This window comes from Schistocerca piceifrons, chromosome 11 (assembly GCF_021461385.2).
Source record: "Schistocerca piceifrons isolate TAMUIC-IGC-003096 chromosome 11, iqSchPice1.1, whole genome shotgun sequence".
Taxonomy (NCBI): Eukaryota; Metazoa; Arthropoda; class Insecta; order Orthoptera; family Acrididae; genus Schistocerca; species Schistocerca piceifrons.
Window position 1 is genome coordinate 96,336,826 of NC_060148.1, and position 23,855 is coordinate 96,360,680.

At 41.6% G+C, this 23,855-nt stretch overlaps 1 protein-coding gene across 1 annotated transcript in view; it reads left to right on the top strand.

Moving 5' to 3' along the window:
* The window catches only part of LOC124720314 (beta-1,3-galactosyltransferase 6-like), an 87,259-nt gene that overhangs the window by 29,278 nt on the left and 34,126 nt on the right, over positions 1-23,855 (top strand). The window contains exon 4 of the mRNA XM_047245619.1: positions 11,658-11,774. Coding sequence (XP_047101575.1) covers positions 11,658-11,774 — 117 coding nt within the window. The remainder of the gene's footprint in view (positions 1-11,657; positions 11,775-23,855) is intronic.

Consider the following 23,855-nt stretch of genomic DNA (forward strand, 5'->3'; position numbering starts at 1 on the left):
AAAAAAGAAAGAAAATAAAACTGAAGTTGCGAAGGAAATGCGCCATATACAACAACAAAACAGTGCTCATACAAGTGTCTGCCAGCAGCAAAGTGTGTCAAAGGCTTTAGCAAGACTATGCAATGCTTTGTAACAACAAATTGCCTCCGATGGGCGTGGTGTGACAGCTGTTTACATTAGATTCGTTTGAGCAGTTGCGGACGGACTCTTGCACGTGTGCAGGTGAGTCGCGTATGAGTAGTACCTTCTCCCGCTTCTGGTTACAGAAGTGTGGCTGGGCGCTACTACTTAATATTGCCCCGGTTTCGAAATTAGTAAGTCTGTGGCTGATGCACAGAGCAGTCTGAGTTATGGTGGGGAGGTGGGTTGTCTCCACGTGACCTGTGTTTACGTTTAGTGATTTTGTTGTTTCCTCTTCATTTATTGATCTCATGTTAAATGATAACAAAACGGATTTTTGTGGCTGGGAGCTATCAAATGAATTAAAATATGTTCGCGTCATTATGGAAGGCTAAAATAAGTTATTAGCTTTAGATTTTATTTCCACCTTTCTGACTGTCAAACATTAATCGCCTTACAGAACAATGAAGTTATTTTGGCCGGTTTGCTAAAGAGATTTTGCTTTTATTAATCTTTTCTGTTGAGGCAGTCAATTTATTTGAAACAAAGTGTTTAATTTCACACTATTGGCTAGTTTCAACTGTTCGCTGCATTTCAAGTGTACTTATGGCATTATGCCATAATAATGAACCAAACATGAGATATTATAGTACTGGTACTCCAAGAAAATTTGTATAGGAATGTGCATTTTAATTATGCGTTTTAGTACGGTTCACGAAATTCCGCTTTCTGCATCATCGTAGCTGCGCAAGCGTGGTGACGCCTGTTATCTGGTGCTCTCTTGCGACTGCTGAAACAGGTCGCAGGAAAATATTGCAAATGGTGGTTTGAAAAGCATTACATTCAAAGGAGATTTCCTTTTACGTAAGATGAGCTATGTGCGAGAATGTATGATGAATTTCTTAAATCGCAAAGCATTTGACTCTCATTTAAAAATCAACTCTTTGAGGATGACCATTTAGAATAATTTCAAGCCCAGAAGACCAGACATTTACGTCATTATTAAAAATTTTACTGGCACATTTGTGTGATTTATCTTAAAGTGTAACAAGCTTCTCTTCCAGCTTATTAATCTTCGAGACCAATATTATAGATGAACGGTATATATATTAATTTAAACCATTAACTTTTCTTATTTGTGTGTTCGCACAACTTAGGAGTGATGTTGCTATTGGCTGACTACATCACGTGTCCAATGCTGTCATCAGCTGGCGAGATCATGTGACATGAGCTATGACTGGCTTACAAAAGCGCATCGCAATCTCGATTTCAATGCTTCGGAAAGTGACATGCAATGTTTGGTGGAATTCGAATTTATACGTTTGTAATACGAAAATATGCAATGTACATGTTGCTGCACATCAAAGGTCTTTCAAAACGTGTTTTTCCCCCCTGAGTTACGTTTTCTAAAGTGCTGGGAAATTCTACTCTGGTATATAAAACCATTAACATTCAAAGGATTGATGAGTTTTACAGTGCCGAATAAGAGTATACTGTCACTTAACATGGAAAAAGTGTATTTTTAACCGGGACAAACCTTGGAATTTTTTTTTCCTTGTCCACGTATACACCCTGTTACAGGGGTATGAGTCAGGAGGTAAGGGGTTGGGAGCAGGGGTTGTGTAGGGATGGACGAGTATATTGTGTAGGTTCAGTGACGGTGAAATACCACTGTGGAAGGGGTGAGAAGTATAGTGGGCAGGACATTTCTGGATTGTGGGTGGAAATTTCTCATTTCAGGGCATGATGAGAGGTAGTCGAAACCCTGGTGGGGAATGTAATTCAGTTGCTCCAGTCTTGGATGCTACTAAGATATGAGGAGAATGCACCTCTGTGGCCAGACAATGAGACTTTGGGACCGGAAAGATAAGCCACGGGAGGTTTGTTTTTGTACAAGGTTGGGAGGATAATTACGATCTGTAAAGGCCTCGGTGAGACTCTCAGAATATTTCAAGAGAGTCCGCTTGTCACTACAGATGTGGCGGCCACGGGTGGCTAAGCTGTATCGAAGGGACTTCTTGGTACGGAAAGGGTGGCAGCTGACAAGTGGAGGTATTGCTACTGGTTAGTAGGTTCTATATGGATGGAGGTACTGCTGTAGCCATTAATGAGGTGGAGGTCAATACCTAGGAAGGTGGCTTGTTGGGTTGAGTAGGACCAGGTGGAGCGAAAGGGAGAGAAGGAGTTCTGGAGGAATGTGGATAGGGTGGATTGATGTGCTGTGATCGTGTTTTTCATGGAGGGGGTTTGCACCCATTGTTTTGCGTGGCACTATCACAGCACAGGCCTACATTGATGTTTTAAGCACCTTCTTGCTTCCCACTGCTGAAGAGAAATTCGGGGATGGTGATTGCACATGGTGTATACGACCCGGGACAACCGGGAAATCCAGGAAAAACTTGGGAATCTTTTCATCCGGGAGAAAACCAGGAAAAACCTGGGAATTTTTCATTGTTTTAGCTTTCAGTTAAATTTTTGTAATTTTGACTAGTAAGAATTGATTCTCTGGCAAAGAATGTTACTGTATCCTGCTACTGGAGAATGATACTGCAACAATAAAATATAAACGAGAAAAAAAAAATAAAACTTTAGTGGCAAAGGCAATGCGCCATTTACAGCAACAAAACACCGTGCACGCACAAGCGTCTGCAAACAGCAAGAATATGTCAAAGGCCTTAGGGCGAAGACTATGTAATACTTAGTAGCAATAAACTGTTTTCTATGAGCATGACGGCACAACTGTTTACATTAGGTTCATTTGACCAGTTGCCAGTGGGCTCATGCGCATGTGCAGTTGACTCGCATCTGAGCAGTACCGTCTCCCACTTCCCGCTACTTGATGTGTGGCTGTTAGTTGTATCGGCAGTAAGCAGCAAGCAGCTAGATGGTAATGAGAAAATTTTTTCTCGCGCTCCCTAGCTGCCAGATTAACGCATACACAGATTTGTCTGAGGTGTAGTGGGGAGGGGGTTAGTCTCCACGTGACCCGTACTCAAGTTAAGTGATTTCACTATTTCCTCTTTGTTTACAGCTCCCACATCAAATGAAAACAAAACAGATTTCTGCGGCCGGGAGCTATCAAGTGAATTAAAATACATTCACATAATTATGGAGGGCAGAAATATACTATTAGTTTCAGTTTTCTGATTTTATTTTATTTACAAATTATTAGCAGAACAATGAAGTTATTTTTGTCAATTTGCTAAAGAAATTTGGCTTTATTAATTTTTCCTCCGAGGCAATCAATTTATTTGAAATGAAGTGTTTCGTTCCTAGTATTGGCTAGTTCTAACTGTTCGCAGAATTTCAAGTGCACCACATTTTCATCTTCTGCCATGTATGGCATTATGCCATAATAAAGAACCAAATATGAGATAGTACAGTACTGGTACTCCAAGAAAATTTACACCCTGGAAAAGCACACTGAAAAGCTTAATATCAGATGGGACGTACTTCATTGTGAATCTGGAAAAAACCAACGTGCACTTCAAGCCAAAGTATGCATTTTAGTATGGTTTACGGAATTCTGATGCTTTTGGAATATCCTCTAATGTCCTGTTTCTTTTATGGAGTAAAGTAACCTCTCTTAGTGCTTTATAAATACAAAGATGCGGGCTTCCTACCCCACTGCAGTTGCCCCCGTGCAATAATGCCTGTTTTCTGCTGCTCTCTGCCAATTGCTAAATTGAATCTATTTCTAACAATCTCAGGATAGTATTGTGAACAGTGGTTCGAAAAGCGTTACTTTCAGATTAAATTTCTTTTTACGCAAAATGAATTATGTTACGTGTGAGAAAGTGTGATGAATTTGTTGAATCACAGAGCATTTAAAACTGAACACTTTGAGGACAGGCCACTTACAAGAATTTCAAGCCCAAAAGACCCGACATTTATGTCTTCATTTTGAATTTACTGGCACATTCGTGTGATGTTTCTTTAAGTATAACACATGCAAAATAGATCATTATTACATGTGAAGGCTTAGCTTCTCTCGTAGCTTATTAATCTTAGAGACCAATATTATATGTGAAAGCTTAGCTTTTCTTGTAGCTATACTATGTATATTAATGTAATCCATTAACTTTTCCTGTTTGTGTGTTCGCACTATGTAACAGTGATGTTGCTATTGGCTGACTATAACACGTGTCCTGTGCTCTGAATATGTGCTGTCATCGGCTGGCAAGATCATGTGGCATGAGATATGACCGGCTTACAAAAGGACATCGCAATCTCGATTTCAACGCCCTGGAAACTAACATGCTGTGTTTGGTGCTGTTTGAATTTATACTTTCATAATACAAAAATATGCAGCATGTATGTTCCTGCACGTAGATTGAAGGTCTTTCTAAAACTTCTCTCCTTTCTTTTTTTCATCAAAAGTCTTTCCAAATCTCCCCCCCCACACACACACACACACACACACCTTCCCCAAGAAGTTCTACGCTGTTGTATAAAACGTTAACCCTTTAAAGTAGTGATAAGTGTTGCAGTTCCAAAGGAAAAATCTATGGAAAACCTACTGTCGCTTAGCATGGAAAAAGTGAATTTTCGTCCAGGAAAAAGTATACTTTTTAAACGGGATATCCGGGAATAATCCTGGAATTTTTTTTCCTTGTCCAAGTATACACCCTGTTGCATATTTCAACACGATCGAGCACCTGTTCATAATGCACGGCCTGTGGTGGCATAGTTACACAACAATAACCTGCCTGTAATGGACTGGCCTGCACAGAGTTCTGACCTGAATCCTATAGAACACCTTTGGGATGTTTTGGCATGCAGACTTCATGCCAGGCCTCACCGACCGACATCAATACCTCTCCTCAGTGCAGCACTCCGTGAAGAATGGGCTGACATTCTCCAAGAAACCTTCCAGCACATGATTGAACATATGCCTGAGAGAGTGGAAGCTTCATCAAGGCTAAGGGTGGACCAACACCATGTTGAATTCCAGCATTACCGTTGGAGGGCACCACGAACTTGTAAGTCATTTTCAGTCAGGTGTCCGCATACTGTTGATCACATAGTGTACACTAATATGGGGTCTCAAGTGAAGTTTGTGACTGGATTGAGGAGTTTTTGGTGAGGAGGACACAGCATGATGGTAAATTAGAGACTGTAGCAGGCCTGGAGGCTTTTAACAGTCAAGAAATTATTGCTTATCTGACATTTCAGATTTGTGAGGTGTACAACAGAGATAGGGGTACACTTTATTATATGTCCACAATGCCTTTGGTTCTTGGGACAAGTAATCATTGCAAAATAAATGAGTCAGAGTCTGTGTCTGTATGGGGTAAAGGAGGTCTTAATTGCAGCTGGATGGATAGTCATCATCAGATGTAGAAGTAACTCTGGGTGTGCCCCAGGGAAACGTTTTTGGACTCTTGCTGTTTGTGTTGTATATTAATGACCTTACAGACAATATTAATAGTAACCTCACACTTTTTGCGGATGATGCAGTTATCTGTGACGTACTTTCGTGTCTGAAAGAAGCTGCATAAATATTCAGTCAGATCTTGGTAAGTTTCAAGTGGAGCAAAGATTGGCAGTTTGGTTTAAATGTTCAGAAATGTAAAATTGTGCACTTCACACACACACACACACACACACACACACACACACACACAGACAAATATGACTATAATATTGGTAAGTCACTGTTGGAATCGGCAAACTCATACAAATACCTCAGTGTAACACTTTGTAGGGATATGAAATGTAATGATCACATAGGTTCAGCTATAGGTAAAGCAGATGGTAGACTTCAGTTTATTGGTAGAACACTGGGAAGAACAATCAGTTTGCAAAGAAGATTGTTTACAAATCATCCCTGTGACCAGTTCTAGAATATTGCTCAAGTATGTGGGACCTGTACCGAGTAGGACTAACAGGGGATATTGAAAGTATACAGAGAAGGGCAGCACAAATGGTTACAGAGTTCTTTGAGCCATAGTCGAGTGTCACAGAGATACTGAAGGAACTGAATTGGCAGATTCTTGAAGACAGATGTAAACTGTCCCAAGAAAGTCTGTTAACAAAGTTTCAAGAACCATCTTTAAATGATTACTCTAGGGATATACTGCAACCCCCTGTGTATCGCCCACACAGGGATCGTGTGGATAAGATTAGAATAATTGCTGCACACACAGAGGAATTCAGAAAATCATTCTTCCCACACACCATACTTGAATGATACAGGAAGAAACCCTAATAACTGGTACACTGGGATTTAGATGTATATGTAGATGTTACGAATGTCAGTAGTCCAGTACTAGCCACGAGAAATGTTGCGAACCATGTTGCTAAACAAGTTACGAACTCAGGATAAACGTGCTTTAATAGTCATCAATGACACAATTTTGTTCCTGTTATTGTATTACAAAAATTAATCAACAGCAGCAAAATGAAATGACAGTATTCTTTACATAAATTACATAAAAGCATATACCTTCTTCTATATTTCTTTTTAAAATGTGGAAATGTGATGTATTGTACCTAACACATGTAAAATACGTAACACACACAACTGCAAAACATCAATAACAAATACTGTATTATTCCACTTCTGCACTTTGAAAACGTAACACAGATTGAACTTTCTTGTTTTATACAATGGCAGCAAGACAGTATTATTTAGTTTGTTAACCAGTTGCTTTAACTTTAAAGTGCAGTACGGTAATGCACACTACAGTATACTGTCCTCCTTAAGGTAATCAGTTAGCACTGTTTGCTTTTTGCTTGTAAGATACATGTAGACATTTTGCAGTTGGCAATGCATTCATTTTAATGCCCTATTTGAAACCAACAATCTGAAGAAAACTAAAGTAAAGTTTGAAAACAAGTGTTACATTGTTGTTGGTAATCCCCAAATATGTTACAAACGAAAATGAATTCTAGATGTTATAGTCAATGTGCACTACTGCCCACTAAAATTGCTACACCAAGAAGAAATGCAGATGATAAACGGCTATTCATTGGACAAATATATTATACTAGAACTGACATGTGATTACATTTTCACACAATTTGGGTGCATAGATCCTGGGAAATCAGTACCCAGAACAACCACCTCTAGCCGTAATAACATCCTTGATACGCCTGGGCATTTAGTCAAACAGAGCTTGGATGGCGGCGTGTACAGGTACAGCTGCCCATGCAGCTTCAACACGATACCACAGTTCATCAAGAGTAGTGACTGGCGCATTGTGACGATTCAGTTGCTCGGCCACCATTGACCAGACGTTTTCAATTGGTGAGAGATCTGGAGAATGTGCTGGCCAGGGCAGCAGTCGAACATTTTCTGTATCCAGAAAGGCCCGTAGAGGACCTGCAACATGCAGTCGTGCATTATCCTGCTGAAATGTGGGGTTTTGCAGGGATCGAATGAAGGGTAGAGCCACGGGTCATACGCCCACTGTTCAAAGTGCCGTCAGTGCGAACAAGAGGTGACCGAGATGTGTAACCAGTGGCACCCCATACCATCCCGCCAGGTGATACGCCAGTATGACGAATACACACTTCCAATGTGTGTTTACCGCGATGTCGCCAAACATGGATGCCACCATCATGATGCTGTAAATAGAACCTGAATTCATCCGAAAAAATGATGTTTTGCCATTCGTGCATCCAGGTTCGAGTACACCATCGCAGGCGCTCCTGTCTGTGATGCAGCGTCAAGTTGTAACCGCAGCCATGGTCTCTGAGCTGATAGTTCGTGCTGCTGCAAATGTCATCGAACTGTTCGTGCAGATGGTTGTTGTTTTGCAAACATCCCCATCTGTTGACTCAGGGATCAAGACGTGGCTGCACAATCCGTTACAGCCATGCAGATAAGAAGCCTCTCATCTCGACCGCTAGTGACATGAGGCCGTTGGGATCCAGCACAGCATTCCGTATTACCCTCCTGAACCCACCGATTCCAGATTCCATATGCTGCTAACAGTTATTGGATCTCGACCAATGCGAGCAGCAATGTCGCAATACGAAAAACTGCAATCGCGATAGGCTACAATCCGACCTTTATCAAAGTCAGAAACTTGACAGTACGCATTCCTCCTCCTTACACGAGGCATCACAACAACGTTTCACCAGGCAACGCCGGTCAACTGCTGTTTGTGTACGAGAAATCAGTTGGAAACTTTCCTCATGTCAGCACATTGTAGGTGTCGCCACTGGCGCCAACCTTGTGTGAATGCTCTGAAAAGCTAATCATTTGCATATCACAGCATCTTCTTCCTGTCGGTTAAATTTCACGTCTGTAGCACGTCATCTTCGTGGTGTAGCAATTTTAATGGCCAGTAGCGTATTTATCCAAAAATGCAATAAAAAATACGTCGTTCTTTACGATAAAGCGATGTCTTACTACATATTAATAAATATAGCATTTAATAGAATTCAAACGGGACCTTTAGATTTTGCTTTTCTAACCAATATGTCATTAAAAGTAATGTTGCTATAAACAGTACTGACTGTGTGTGATGTGGTGACAGCCTGATTTGTAGTGTAGCCAGAGATCAAGGTTACTTAACTCTTAGAATCCTGTAAGGTCAGGTGATTGTTTTAAATAGAAGGGAAATGGTGGAATGCAATGTAGGATTAAAGCCTGGGGCATTTCTGCATTTCGAAAAAGTGTTTAGAGATGCCAGGATAGATGTGACTGCTGTAGAAAATTCAGAACACTTGAGAACCGTAAGCATTGACAAATTGTGCGCTATTTCAAATTAAGAAACCACGCGTTAGAAAATACTCTGAGAACATCGGCATCCCCACCGATGGGAAACCACAATGAAAAGGGTGACTAATTATTGAAGAAACTGTGGCTTTTGGATTAGCATGTGCAGTGAGCAAGCTGATTTACAAAGTTATGTCCTTCTCACTACTTTAAGATACTTATTTTTTCCTAAGAAGACCAAGATGTAATGATTACTGTATGCCATGTGAAACACGATGTTGACAGCTATAATGGTTGCCAATCATACATGCACGTGTGTGTGTGTGTGTGTGTGTGTGTGTGTGTGTGTGTGTGTGTGTGTGTGTGTGTGTGTGTGTTTTATGGGGGGGGGGGGGGGAGAGAGAGAGAGAGAGAGAGAGAGAGAGAGAGAGAGAGAGAGAGAGAGATAGCACAAATATGAGCTGTGGTCAGTATTTGGAAAACATGACACATGCATGATGGGACACTACCACATGTTGCTGCTGATGTAAGATAATATCAAATGGCCAATACCGTCTGAGGTGAATAGGTTGAGCAGGGCCTGTATCTGGGATTCCGAGGTCACCTTGTGGGGCGGCGAGTAAGTTACTTCACTGGTTTAAAGTTTTGATGCCGTCTTTAATCACGTGAGCCTGGCAACTAATTTGGTGGTCAGCCAGAAAGCGAAGGGAGACATACTGACCTTAGTTTCCAGTCTGCATGGCCACATTCCAGTCCAGCCCACTGAAAGAAAAGTGTTTATTTCCCAATTCTTTGCGGGATCAGGACTATGACTTCAGTAAAAGTTTAACGTTTCAACAAGATTTAATTTAATTAAAGTTTCTCACAAACAACACTTAAAATTGCGTTATGTTCAATTGGAAACAAGTCTTTCTAATCTAACAGCACCTTTAGCAGTTCAGAAGCGACCTCTACGGTAACTTCCTACCAGATCGTTTTTCGCCCTGACTGACATCACTCAATTGAAAGTTCACAATAAATGTTCAAAAATTAATGCTTGCCATAAAAGTGGAAATAAATTCACCACTTGCCACGCGAAATTGAATTCCACACGGACAGCACACTAACAGTTATTTTACCGAATTCTAAACAATCCAGGATGGTGTACAGTCCTCGCGAGTTCTCTCTCCGTTTTCACTGCCAAATATGCGCTTGTCAGAGCTCGGTTCTGACATCATCCGAGGCAGAGCGCGACCAGACATTTAACTGGCGTGGACCTCACAGTCTCTGAGAGCAAAGTGAACCTTCCTACTGCTTCAGGGGCTGTATTTATAAGGTGCCGGTGCGGACTGCCGAGACAGCATCTGTTGTCTCTGTCCATTTGCATACGGCGGCAGTCTACAAACGACCGCTATCTCGGGCACATAATCTTTAATAATATAGTTACCAATTACTTCAGAAACTTCTTAATTTTATGCTGGTATGCATATAAGCAGTTTGAAAGCATGTAGAAAGTTTCAGCTCGCTAGAATGAAAACTTTGCTTAATAGAATTTATTTAGTGGAACTAATGGTAGATTGTTACCTCTGAACCATACCTTTGCTAAGGCTTATATCAGTTGCTATTTATGTTAAAAGTCTTAAACTTGGTGTGGCTCTATTATTTGATATATTTGATCATCTGGTTTAACCAAAATCCTCTATCATTAAAATTTCAAGTACTTAATCTACAACACTTAGGTACATTTTAGTTACAAAATTAGTTTTTATTTAATTACTCAAAAACTATAAGAGGTAGATTAATGTGGACTCTGTTATTATTTTTGGGGTGTACTGAAGCATAAAACAAATTTTCAAGTTTCTAAGTCCATTATTTAGCACCTCTGATTTTTCCGAAAAATGTGGATTCTGGCGTTAATTTTTGTTTTATGGTTTTGGAAACCAGCATCACTTATTTATAACTTCTAACTGCACCTTCTGACCAAATTTTAGCTTCCTAGCGTCATTATTTAGTACCTCTGATTTTTCTCTTGAAACGGCATTTTTCCGTAAACTATTAAGTTTAGAACATCAAGACTTGGTATTTGGAACATTATTACACTAAACTATAATTTAACAAAGTTTTAAACATAAATTTTGATTTTTAATTTCATACTAAATTTTGGTGCAATACTTGTGCGCTACATGCAGACGTGTTAAGGTGACGTTGCGCTACTAGCAGTGAACTGGGGTAAGTCCCAGCGCACTCGCTCGCCTCTGTATCTGACACATGATACAGCGCTTGGTTTGCTTCAACCTGACCTCAGTCCTCTGAATTTTTCCATCTGGGGCCATCTCAAAAGTGTGCAGTACTTCCATTGATACAGGTGAACTGCAACAGCCAATTCTAAAGTTCTGTAAAGTTTTATGAAATGCAGTATAGCCTTGATATGTGATGACATGTAGAATATGTACTTTAACAGGTATGAATGTACAGTAAATAGTAACATGGAACATGCTGCAGTTGTATTGTAATTCTTGTTAAAGTGGGTGATGGGTGAAATTTGAGCCTACATGGATTGGGGCCTGATTTAAAAGATTACATTTCAAATAAATTTGGATTAACAAGGACATTTCATGCTGAAATCTGAGCTTGGTTGTTATACAGTAACATGTTTGTAATAACTCACAATACAGCTACTTTGTGGATCCATGTTCACTGTAAAGATATTGCTTCTCTCATTATATACTTCCACCCACATCAGTTGTCGTTATTAATTATGGTACACCTCTGATGAATGTGCCTGCTCCATAAATCTCGTTACTGTGCTGTTAGAAGTAAATATAGTAATTCATTAATCTTTAAATTCACTAACATTATTTAGCTATAGTACTGTTTGTCCTTGCAGGTGGCAGGAAAACAACTGGATTTTGTGTGACCATTACCTCCCGTATGCCCTCGGAGGCGGTTACGTCCTGGGTTCCAGACTGCTGCATTACATTACTCGTAACCGTCATGACCTCCAGTGAGTATCCATTATCTGTGTAACGTAATATTTTCTCAGTAGGTACTTCCATTTGATGCCATCTATTTGATTTTTTCGAAATCAATTTTTACCTTAAGGTATTGTGGTTACCTGTAGGATACAACTATTCTGTGAATCATCATAATGATTTCAAGTTTTACTGTGCTGAAGGCTGGTCACACATAAAATCAAATCAATATGGAGCACTGTTAATGAGGGATGGGGAGAGAAGTCACAGGAAATGATACTTCATCTATAAACCTGTTGGCTGAGATTCAGAAGACTTGTCTCATGCATTTTCTTCTCTTGCTGTGCACTGCTGCCTTAGTATTGATTACTTCTGATATTTCTCATTATTCTATAGGGGGAGCTATAGATTTTTATGTACAATATATACACCACTAACATTCATGTGTAATCAGTTTCTGTTGGGAGTATGAACACTTTTACAGTTACAACTTTAAACATAGCTGTGTGCAGCAACCGTGAAAATATTTTTTGTAGTAAAGACAGCCCACTGGTTGAATGGATTTTATAGTCGAATTGACAATGGTTTCGACTCCTAAACTAAGGGAGTCTTCATCAGAATTTATATTACCTAAATAAGGGGGATACAAAGTTAGTCATTAATAAGAAAAATACAAGACAGTAATAATTAATATTCGTATATAAAGATGTACTTACATATGTAGAAAGTTGAGCATTACAGCTCTCGTCATACAATTTTAACACCAAAGAGGCCACGTCACATAATAAAACATCCTACGTAAAAGTTTTACTGTCATTTCTAGTTAAAAATTAAAGATTGCCGCTAAGGGCTGCTTGTGTATACTGAAACAGGTGGTCGGTTATACTACGATGTGGACATGAGGTGTCACGCCATCTAGTGATGAAAATTGGTAACTTCTGCTTACGTGATGTTGCATAAAAAAGAAATAAGGATGACAACTAAGTAAAAGAGTGAAATACATCCATATTGCTACTTTTTAGTTATGCATTGTCTTTTGTAACTGATCTGTCAGGAGGGGGGAAAGGGGGGGGGGGGAGGAGGAGGGTTTCCCCTACACGGGTTGACAGATATGTGTACTTTCAGGAAGTGTGATCTTGTTGTGCAGTAATATAGTGAGCTACAACCATCAAGTATTGAAAGTTGCAGAGTATGGTTACAAGTTTCACATTTACAGTGATTTTGGAGACATTGAAAGTACGAGGGCAGTTCAGAAAGTAACCTCCGATTGATCACAGTGCGGGTTGTGGGAGGAGTAGCGACGCCATCTGTGCGTTCACGCACTCAACAGGTCAGTCGGCATCAAGCCGTGGTCGAGTGAACGTCGTACCTGCGCTAGTTTAGTTTTTGTGGCAGTTTGAAATGTGTGCTGCAATAGAAAACCCCGCCAAATGTGAAGTGCGTGCTGTCATAAGGTTTTTTACAGCCAAAGGATATTCTGCAGCAGCTATTCATCGTGAGCTTTGTGCCGTGTACGGACCAAGAGTTATGAGTGAAGGAGTTGTCCGTGAATGGGTATGTTTATTTAAAAGTGGACGAGAAAACATTCATGATGAAGAGAGGAGTGGTAGACCATCATTGGTGACTGACGAACTCGTTCAGACAGTTGATGCAAAAGTTCGTCAAAATCGACGTTTCTCAATGTCGGAGTTGTCTACTGGTTTTCCACAGATTTCTAAGACTCTCTTGTACGAGATAGTGACAGCAAGATTGGGTTACCGTAAGTTCTGTGCACGATGGATGCCCAAAATTCTTACCGACCACCACAAAACTCAAAGAATGGCCTCTGCATTAGACTTTCTGTCACGTTATGAGGACGAAGGAGAACCATTGTTAAACAGAATCGTGACCGGTGACGAAACCTGGATTAAGTATGTGAACCCTGAGACAAAAGAACAATCAAAGATGTGGGCACATTCAAATTCGCCTACCAAACCAAGAAAAGCCTCGCAAGATTTTTCTGCCAGAAAACTGATGGCAACGGTGTTTTGGGATGCCAAAGGGGTGTTGTTGGTTGCATTCATGGAACGTGGTACGACCATTAATCAAGACGTGTACTGTGAAACAATAAAAAAGTTACGACGGGCTATACAGAACAAACGCCGTGGTAAGCTGACTTCCGGTATCGTTTTTTTGCACGATAACGCCCGTCCTCACTCTGCTCGCAGAACAACGGCCCTTCTTGAGTCCTTCAAGTGGGACGTTATCAACCATCCACCTTACAGCCCAGACCTGGCGCCAAGTGATTATCACCTCTTCATGCATTTGAAGAAATGGCTCGGGTCACAGCGGTTCGATGACGATGAAGAGCTCAAAGATGCGGTCACAGGCTGGCTCCAGGCACAAGCGGGTGATTTTTATGCAGAAGGAATTTCAAAGCTTGTGAAGAGATACGATAAGTGCCTCAATCGCTATGGAGACCATGTAGAAAAATAGTGCAAAGATGTAGTTGTAAGATGTATATATTAAAATATTTTTATTTAACTTGGTGTATTTTTTTAAATCAACCGGAGGTTACTTTCTGAACGGCCCTCGTATAATGGTTCTCATAAAGTTTTGAGAAAATAAAGCTACAAGCTAGACATTTGATGATTGTATCAGTTCTGCTCTACATGTTTGCCTCTCACTGTGTTACGTTTATTCAAATTGGATGACTCAGTGGAGACCTCTGTCGTACAAGTCTGTATTTTGCTGTTCAGGAAATGTTCAGAGTTGAAAATCACATTACCGTTCTGGAAATGCCTGCCATGCAATGTTTTCTTTATCTGAACCAAGACTAGGAAGTCTCTGGGTGCCATGTCAGCAGGATATAGGAGGTGAGGCATAATTTGATAGCTGAGAGAAGCAGCAAGTTAGCTGTGCCCTGTGCATAAATAGCTGGGGCATTGTCATGCAGCAAAACATCCCCTCAGACAACTTCCTGTGATCCAGGACAGAGAGGAGATTAGCTTCAGTTGTAACGTCATCTGTCTTCTTCTTATTGCATTGCAAATTCTAGATTTCAATTGACAAGAGTGGCCATCATCATGCAGACTGAATGTAATTATAGTGACACACATTCCAATCTAACTCAGGCATATAAAAACATGGACTAATGCTTGTACATTCCTGAGTTAGACTGGAACATGTGGTGTTATAATTACGGTCAGTTTCCGTGACTGCTTATAACACACTGATGATGGCTGCACTGTCAGTTGAAACCTAGATCTGCAATGCAGTAAAAAAGAAAGACTACATTACAACTGGTGCTGACCTTTTTCCTGTCATGAATTACATAATGATCATGGGGCACAATCATCCTGTAGAATTGAATGTGATGAACTTTCTGCGATGCTTTAGCTTGACAGCCTCTCGTAACCTCATCACGATATTTCACAGGGTGTATACGACCCGAGGCAACCAGGAGATCCGGGAAAAACGCAGTAATTTTTTCATCCAGGAGAAAACTGTGAAAAACCCGGGAATTTTTTTAAGATTCTGGGGATATTTCATTGTTTTAGTTTTCAGTTAAATTTTTGTCATTTTGACTGGTAAGAACCAATACTCTAACAAAGGATGTTACTGTGTCCCGCTTCTGCAGAATAATACTGCAGCAACAAAACATGGACGAGAGGGGGGGGAACTTAAGTCGCAAAGGAAATGTGCCATATACAACAACAAAACACAGTGCTCATACAAGTGTTTGCCAACAGCAAAGTATGTCAAAGGCTTTAGGAAGACTATGCAATGCTTCCTAACAACAAATTGTCTCCGATGGGCGTGGCGTGACAGCTGTTTACATTAGATTCGACTGAGCAGTTGCAGGCGGGCTCTTGTGCACGCGCAGTTGAGTCGCGTATGAGTAGTACCTTCTCCCGCTTCTGGCTACAGATGTGTGGCTGGGCGCCACTATCTAATATTGCCCTGGTTCTGAAATATCGTAGATCTGGGGCTGATGCAAAGAGCAGCCTGAGTTGTAGTGGGGAGGTGGGTAGTCTCCACATGACCTGTGTTTACGTTTAGTGATTTTGCTCTTTCCCCTTCATTTATTGCTCTCACATTAAATGAAAACAAAACGGATTTCTGTGGCTGGGAGCTACAAAATGAATTAAAATACATTTGCATAATTACAGAAGGCTAAAATATGTTATTAGTTTCAGGTTTTATTCCCACCTTTCTGACAGTGGGGCATTAATCACCTTGCAGAACAATGAAGTAATTTTTGTCGGTTTGCTAAAGCGATTTTGCTTTTATTAATCTTTAGTGTTGAGGCAGTGACTTTATTTGAAACAAAGTGTGTAATTTCACACTGTTGGCTAGTTTCAACTGTTCACTGGATTTCAAGTGCACATTTTCCTTCTTCTAGCTCGTATGGCATTGTTGTTGTGTTGTTGTTGTGGTCTTCAGTCCTGAGACTGGTTTGATGCAGCTCTCCATGCTACTCAATCATACAGTAAAGCTGCATGCCCTCGGGAAAAATTACAGCTGTAGTTTCCCCTTACTTTCAACCGTTTGCAGTACCACAACTGCAAGGCCGTTTTGGTTAGTGTTAAAAGGCCAGATCAGTCAATCATCCAGACTGTTGCCCCTGCAACTACTGAAGAGGCTGCTGCCCCTCTTCAGGAACCACATGTTTGTCTGGCCTCTCAACAGATACCCCTCCGTTGTGGTTGCACTTACGGTACGGCTGTCTGTATCGTTGAGGCATGCAAGCCTCCCCACCAACGGCAAGGTCCATGGTTCATGGGGAGAAGCGTATGGCAATAATGCCATAACAAAGAACCAAACATGAGATAATACAGTACTGGTACTCAAGAAAATTTACATCCGAATCTGGACATATGAATGTGCACTTTAAGCCGAATTGTGCATTTTAGTATGCTTCACGAAATTCCGATGCTCTTGAAGTATCCTCTGATGTCTTGTTTCTTTTATAACATAATGCAAGACCTTTTAATGTTTTACACATCCGAACATATGGGCTTCCTTCGTCATCGTAGCTGCGCAAACGCAGTGACACCTGTTATTTGGCACTCTCTGGCAACTGCTCAAATGAACCAGTTTCTAACAGGTCACGGGAAAATATTGCGAATGGTGGCTTGAAAAGTGTTACTTTCAAAGTAAATTTCCTTTTAAGCAAGCTGAGTGTGAGAATGTACGATGAATTTCTTAAATCGCAAAGCGTTTGACTCTCATTTAAAAATCAACTCTTTGAGGATGACCATCTAGAAGAATTTCGAGCCCAGATCGTTAGACATTTACGTCATTATTAAAAATTTTACGGGCATATTTGTGTGATGTATCTTAAAGTGTAACACGCACAAAAAAGAGCAACATTATATGTGGAAGCTTAGCTTCTCTTGCAGCTTATTAATCTTCTAGACCAATATTATATGCAAAGGCCTTGTTTTCCTTGTAGCAACACAATGTATGTTAATTTAAACCATTAACTTTTCTTATTTGTGTGTTCACGCTACTTAACAGTGATCTTGCTATTGGCTGACTACATCGTGTGTCCTATGCTGTCATCGGCTGGTGAGATCACGTGACACGAGCTACGACTGGCTTACAAAAGCTCGTCGCAATTTTGATTTCAATGCTTCGGAAAGTAATGTGCGGTGTTTGGTGGAATTCGACTTTATCCCTTTGCAACATGAAAATATGCAGCGTACATGTCGCTGCACATCCAAGATCTTTCTAAAACGTGTTTTTTTTCCCTCTGAGTTTCATTTCCTAAAGTGCCAGGAAATTCTACGTCAGTGTATAAATCCACAAACATTCAAAGGATTGATAAGAATATAATAGAAAGAAACATTCCACACGGGAAAAATATATTTAAAAAAAGATGCTGTGACTTACCAAATGAGAAAGCGCTGTTAGATAGACACAATAAAAAACACACACAAATTTCAAGCTTTCGGTGTCTATCTACCAGCGCTTTCTCGTTTGGTAAGTCACAGCATCTTTTTTTAAATATATTTTTCCCAAAGATTTGATAAGTTTTACAGTGCTGAGGAAAAGTGTACTGTCACTTAACATGGAAAAAGTGTATTTTTACCTGGAAGAATGTGTATTTTCAACCTGGAAATCTGGGAAAAATTCGGGAATTTTTTTTCCTTGTCCATGTATACACCCTGTTTCAGTAGTGTAAAGGGTAAAGTTATAAATGAGACATAGTGCCAGCAGTGCAGCACCAGGACAGAATCAAGCCACAGTTCGACAGAGCTGCTAGCCTGTGTACTGTGTGCCCACCAGCTTCGCAGTGCCGTCTGTGTCGACACACCGCACGTGCCGATGCCAGGCCAGTCCTCGGCAAGGAATTGCCTCCCCCGATTATTATGTCTGGGTCGTCATCCATTCCAGACTATTTTTCTGTGACATACTAACACTACCATTACTGTGAAGTTGGCAGGGAGAAGCAGTATCGAAGCTTGCACTAACCGACTCGTTATCAGGCGAACAGTCGGGCAGTTACGTGACGACGAGCACGTGCCGTTCGGCACCGCACCGATGACACAGAGGCATCTACCACTGCCGGGACACGAACTGCTTTCTGCCGCCTAAGCAGTGAGGTACCTCAGCAACCCTGCACTTTGCTGCCTTCCCAGAAGTACAACACGAGGCCCGGCTGTCTCTGCACGACCCTGGCTGTCGACAAGAGGCCGACGAACCGTAGGCCCTGTAGCGTGGCACAGCTTGATGTCCCCACATCGACCACCGCTGCCCTGAGCCGCAGAAGGCCACAAGAGGTGCTTGCTCACTGCTGTCCATGAAGTGCCAGCTTACTAGAGATGACAGTTTAGCACTCTGCCTGTTGAGCAGTGCGAGCATACCATCTGCTGTACACCATTAGCAGCTGCTGCAGTGCTGGAATATTACGAGGGAACACCGGGCCCTTCCAGGGAATAGAGTGGACTCAGAAGACATTCCGAGCACAGTGAATCTACACTGAAGTGCCAAAGAAACTGGTATAGGCATGAGATATGCAAACGGACAGAATATGGTGCTGTGATTGGCAATGCCTATATAAGACGCCAAAGAAACTGGTATAGGCATCAGACATGCAAATGGGCAGAATATGGTGCTGTGATTGGCAACACCTATATAAGACGCCAAAGAAACTGGTATAGCCATGAGATATGCAAATGGGCAGAATATGGTGCTGCGATTGGCTTCACCTATATAAGGCGCCAAAGAAAATGGTATAGGCATCAGATATGCAAACGGGCAGAATATGGTGCTGCAATTGGCAACGCCTATATAAGATACCAAAAACACTGGTATAGCCATGGGATATGCAAACGGGCAGAATATGGCACTGCGATTGGCAACGCTTATATAAGACAAGTGTCTGGTGCACTTGTTAGCTCGGTTACTGCTGCTACAATGGCAGATTATCAAGGTTTAAGTCAGTCTGACCGTGGTGTCCTATAGTTCAATTCTTTTATCTAGGCGGCTCGCGCGTGCCCGCCCAGACGCGGTTAGATTGCTGCGTTGCCAGTTGCACGCGCCAAGAGAAGCAGCGCCATAATATAGTATAGTTCACAAACTTATGCTTAGGGAGGAGCGCGCAGTTTATGAAGTAAAGCCACCACGGCCGCATTAACCCTTTCGCTGCTACAGAGACGTGCTCCCCCCATTCCGCGCTTTTGTCATCACTGCACTGCTCGCCTGTACAGACATGTGGTGTTCCGACTGCTTTCACACATTTATCATTCAATTTCACAAAAGCTATTTGGCACAAAAATTTGATTTTTACACGTCTTCTTGACTGACACCTTCCCTCCATAAATGACTTAATTTTGTTTCAATGTTCAACACAGTTATTGTGCAGCATTAAATGTAGTAAACCATTGCACGAAATTTTGAAGAGTTTGCAGAGTTAGAAGTCGATAGCATATACTTTCCGTATGGTCGATTTTAGTTGGTACTACAAATTTCCAAAAATGTTATTCAAACAAATAAAATTCATGAAGTAAGACACTTCGATATTGTTTTTAAATAAAGAAAATATTAAGCATCGAATAAGGTTTGAACTCAGAACTTTACGCTTAGCAGCCAAACACTTTAACCATTACGCTAACACAGCTCGTCATTCAACAGACTTCCTGGAGGACTTTAAAACATCGCGCAAAATACTGGCAAACACTGTTCGTATGACAATGTATTACTCACCTTTCACAGTCTGGAACTGCGCGACCACTACAGTTGCAGGTTCGAATCCTGCCTCGGGCATGGATGTGTGTGATGTCCTTAGGTTAGTTAGGTTTAAGTAGTTCTAAGTTCTAGGGCACTGATGACCACAGCAGTTAAGTCCCATAGTACTCAGAGCCATTTGAACCATTTACTCACCTTTCATCGAAGTACAATAGGAAATAAATAATTACCGCTGTTCCTTATTGTGAAAAAGCTGTTAGTGAGAATGATACAAACACCTTTGCTTGCTATCGCCTGAATTAGGAGGCTTATTGCTTGTTTGATTTAATTAGTTAATAGAATATGAAGCAATTGGTATAAAGAATGCTTTTTCCAAACTTTCTATACAAGAAAGTCTGCTATCAAGACATTGCTTTTGTTCAGTTACTTTATTTATGACTGAACGTTTCTAAAACTGAAGACACTTGTTTGTGCTCTGCACTTCAGTTGAGCTCTGGCAGTGTCGTTCCCTGTTCATTGGCTGACTGTGTTTTGTGACGTCAGATGCACAGAATGAACCTTAACTCAGCCACGGTTGTAAATAACGCACACTTTAGTCAGCGCACGAGTGATGAGACACAGTGTCTCCGAGGTAGCAATGAAGTGGGAATTTTCCTGAACGACCATTTCATGAGTGTACCATGAATATCAGGAATCCGGTAAAATTTCAAATCTCTGACATTGCTGTGGCTGGAAAAAGATCCTGCTAGAATGGTACCAATGACGACTTCTTAGCAATAGAACCCAGCACGTTGTCCTCGGTGATGAGTGTTCAATCGGAGGTGAGGGTATCATCTGGAGTGCCCCAGGGAAGTGTGGTAGGTCCGCTGTTGTTTTCTATCTATATAAATGATCTTTTGTATAGGGTGGGTAGCAATGTGCGGCTGTTTGCTGATGATGCTGTGGTGTACGGGAAGGTGTCGTCGTTGAGTGACTGTAGGAGGATACGAGATGACTTGGACAGGATTTGTGATTGGTGTAAAGAATGGCAGCTAACTCTAAATATAGATAAATGTAAATTAATGCAGATGAATAAGAAAAAGAATCCCGTAATGTTTGAATACTCCATTAGTAGTGTAGCGCTCGACACAGTCACATCGATTAAATATTTGGGCGTAACATTGCAGAGCCATATGAAGTGGGACAAGCATGTAATGGCAGTTGTGGGGAAGGCGGATAGTCGTCTTTGGTTCATTGGTAGAATTTTGGGAAGATGTGGTTCATCTGTAAAGGGGACCGCTTATAAAACACTAATACGACCTATTCTTGAGTACTGCTCGAGTGTTTGGGATCCCTATCAGGTCAGATTGAGGGAGGACATAGAAGCAATTCAGGGGCAGGCTGCTAGATTTGTTACTGGTAGGTTTGATCATCACGCGAGTGTTATGGAAATGTTTCAGGAACTTGGGTGGAAGTGTCTGGAGGAAAGGAGGCGTTCTTTTTGTGAATCGCTACTGAGGAAATTTAGAGAACCAACATTTGAGGCTGACTGCAGTACAATTTTACTGCCGCCAACTTATATTTCGCTGAAAGACCACAAAGATAAGGTAAGAGAGATTAGGGCTTGTACAGAGGCATATAGGTAGTCATTTTTCCCTCATTCTGTTTCGGAGTGGAACAGGGAGAGAAGATGCTAGTTGTGGTATGAGGTACCCTCCGCCACGTACCGTATGGTGGATTGTGGAGTATGTATGTAGATGTAGATGTAGAAGAGAATTGTTCAGTGTGACAGAAGTGCAATCCTTCCGCAAATTGCTACAGATATCAATGCTGGGCCATCAACAAGTGTCAGCATCTAAACCACTCAACAAAACATCATCGATGTGGGCGGCTGAAGGCCCTCTTGTGTACCCTTGATGACTGCACGACACAAACCTTACGCCTCACCTGGGCCTGTCAACACCAACATTGGACTGTTGATGACTGGAAACATGTTGCCTGGTCTGATGAGTCTCATTTCAAATTATATCGAGCAGATGGACGTGTGTGGGTATGGAGACAACCTCATGAATCCATGGACGCTGCATGTCAGGAGGAGACTGTTCGAGCTGGTGAAGACTCTGTAATGAAGTGGGGCATGTGCGGTTGGAGTGATACGGGACCCCTGATAAGTCTAGATACAACTCTGACAGGTGACACATACATAAGCATCCTGCCAGATCACCTGCATCCATTCATGACCATCGTGCATTCTGAAAGGCTAGGACAGTGTGACACCCCACATATCCAGAATTACTACAGAGTGGCTCCAGGAACACACTTCTGAGTTTAAACACTTCCGCTGGTCACCAAAATTCCCAGACATGAACATATTGAGCATATCTGGGGTGCCTTGCAACATGCTGTTCAGAAGAGATCTCCACCCACTCATACTTTTACCAATTTATGGATAGCCCTGCAGGATTCACGGTGTCAATTCCTTCCAGCTCTACTTCAGATATTAGTCAAGTCTGTGCCATGTCATGTTGCAGCACTTCTGCCTACTTGTGGGGTTCTGCACGATAGTAGGCAGGTGTACCAATTTCTTTGGCTCGTCAGTGTATAGAGAACTGTTGTATGATCATGCTCGTTTGTCTGCAGCCTCCCTACACCCATCAAGTCATCCACCGAGCCTATGACACCCCCAGAAGACTCTAGCACATCCTGACAAGTGAGAAATATTCATGTCCAATGTAATGCACTGTTATAGTAGTATGCTCCTGTTACAGTTTGTCTCTTACAGGCATAATCTATTGGCATCACACACTGACAATTGCAAGAAAAACACTTAGCACCTCCTTGCCTGAAGGTGGTTGTATCTTGTGCATTTTAGGCAGTGTTAATCAATGTGTTTCCACTGCTTGCTTTGCTACTTTGCCCCAGGATCATAGTGATATAAGTAGCACTCATCCACAGCGGTTAGATGGCTAGACAGGTCATCTGGTTTGGCATGACAGAGCTGTAACTTTCCGCAGCTGCCTCAGTTTGGATGGCTTTCTGAATGGGGACAAGCTGTTGCGGAAGCCAGAAAACAGCCTTTGTCATCTTGAAAATATTGTGCAAGATGTTTAAACTGATCTGTAGCTGATTTTTACCTTTACCACTGTTGCCTCGATTGTGAAATGCCAGTCTTTCAGCAACATGGCCTGCAATTATCTTGCCATTTCCAGTTCTTCACAGAGAGATTGTCTGCTATTTCATTATTGCTCATTAAGACTTCTACATCTACATCTACATTTATACTCCGCAAGCCACCCAACAGTGTGTGGTGGAGGGCACTTAATGTGCCACTGTCATTACCTCCCTTTTCTGTTCCAGTTGCGTACGGTTCGCGGGAAGAACGACTGTCTGAAAGCCTCCGTGTGCGCTCGAATCTCTCTAATTTTACATTCGTGATCTCCTCGGGAGGTATAAGTAGGGGGAAGCAATATATTCGATACCTCATCCAGAAATGCACCCTCTCGAAACCTGCACAGCAAGCTACACCGCGATGCAGAGCGCCTCTCTTGCAGAGTCTGCCACTCGAGTTTATTAAACATCTCCGTAACGCTATCACAGTTACCAAATAACCCTGTGACGAAACGCGCCGCTCTTCTTTGGATCTTCTGTATCTCCTCCGTCAACCCGATCTGGTACGGTTCCCACACTGATGAGCAATACTCAAGCATAGGTCGATCAAGTGTTTTGTAAGCCACCTCCTTTGTTGATCGACTACATTTTCTAAGGACTCTCCGAATGAATCTCAACCTGGTACCTGCCCTACCAACAATTAATTCTATATTATCATTCCACCTCAAATCGCTCCGCAAGCATACTCCCAGATATTTTACAGAAGTAACTGCTACCAGTGTTTGTTCCGCTATCGTATAATCGTACAATAAAGGATCCTTCTTTCTATGTATTCGCAATACATTACATTT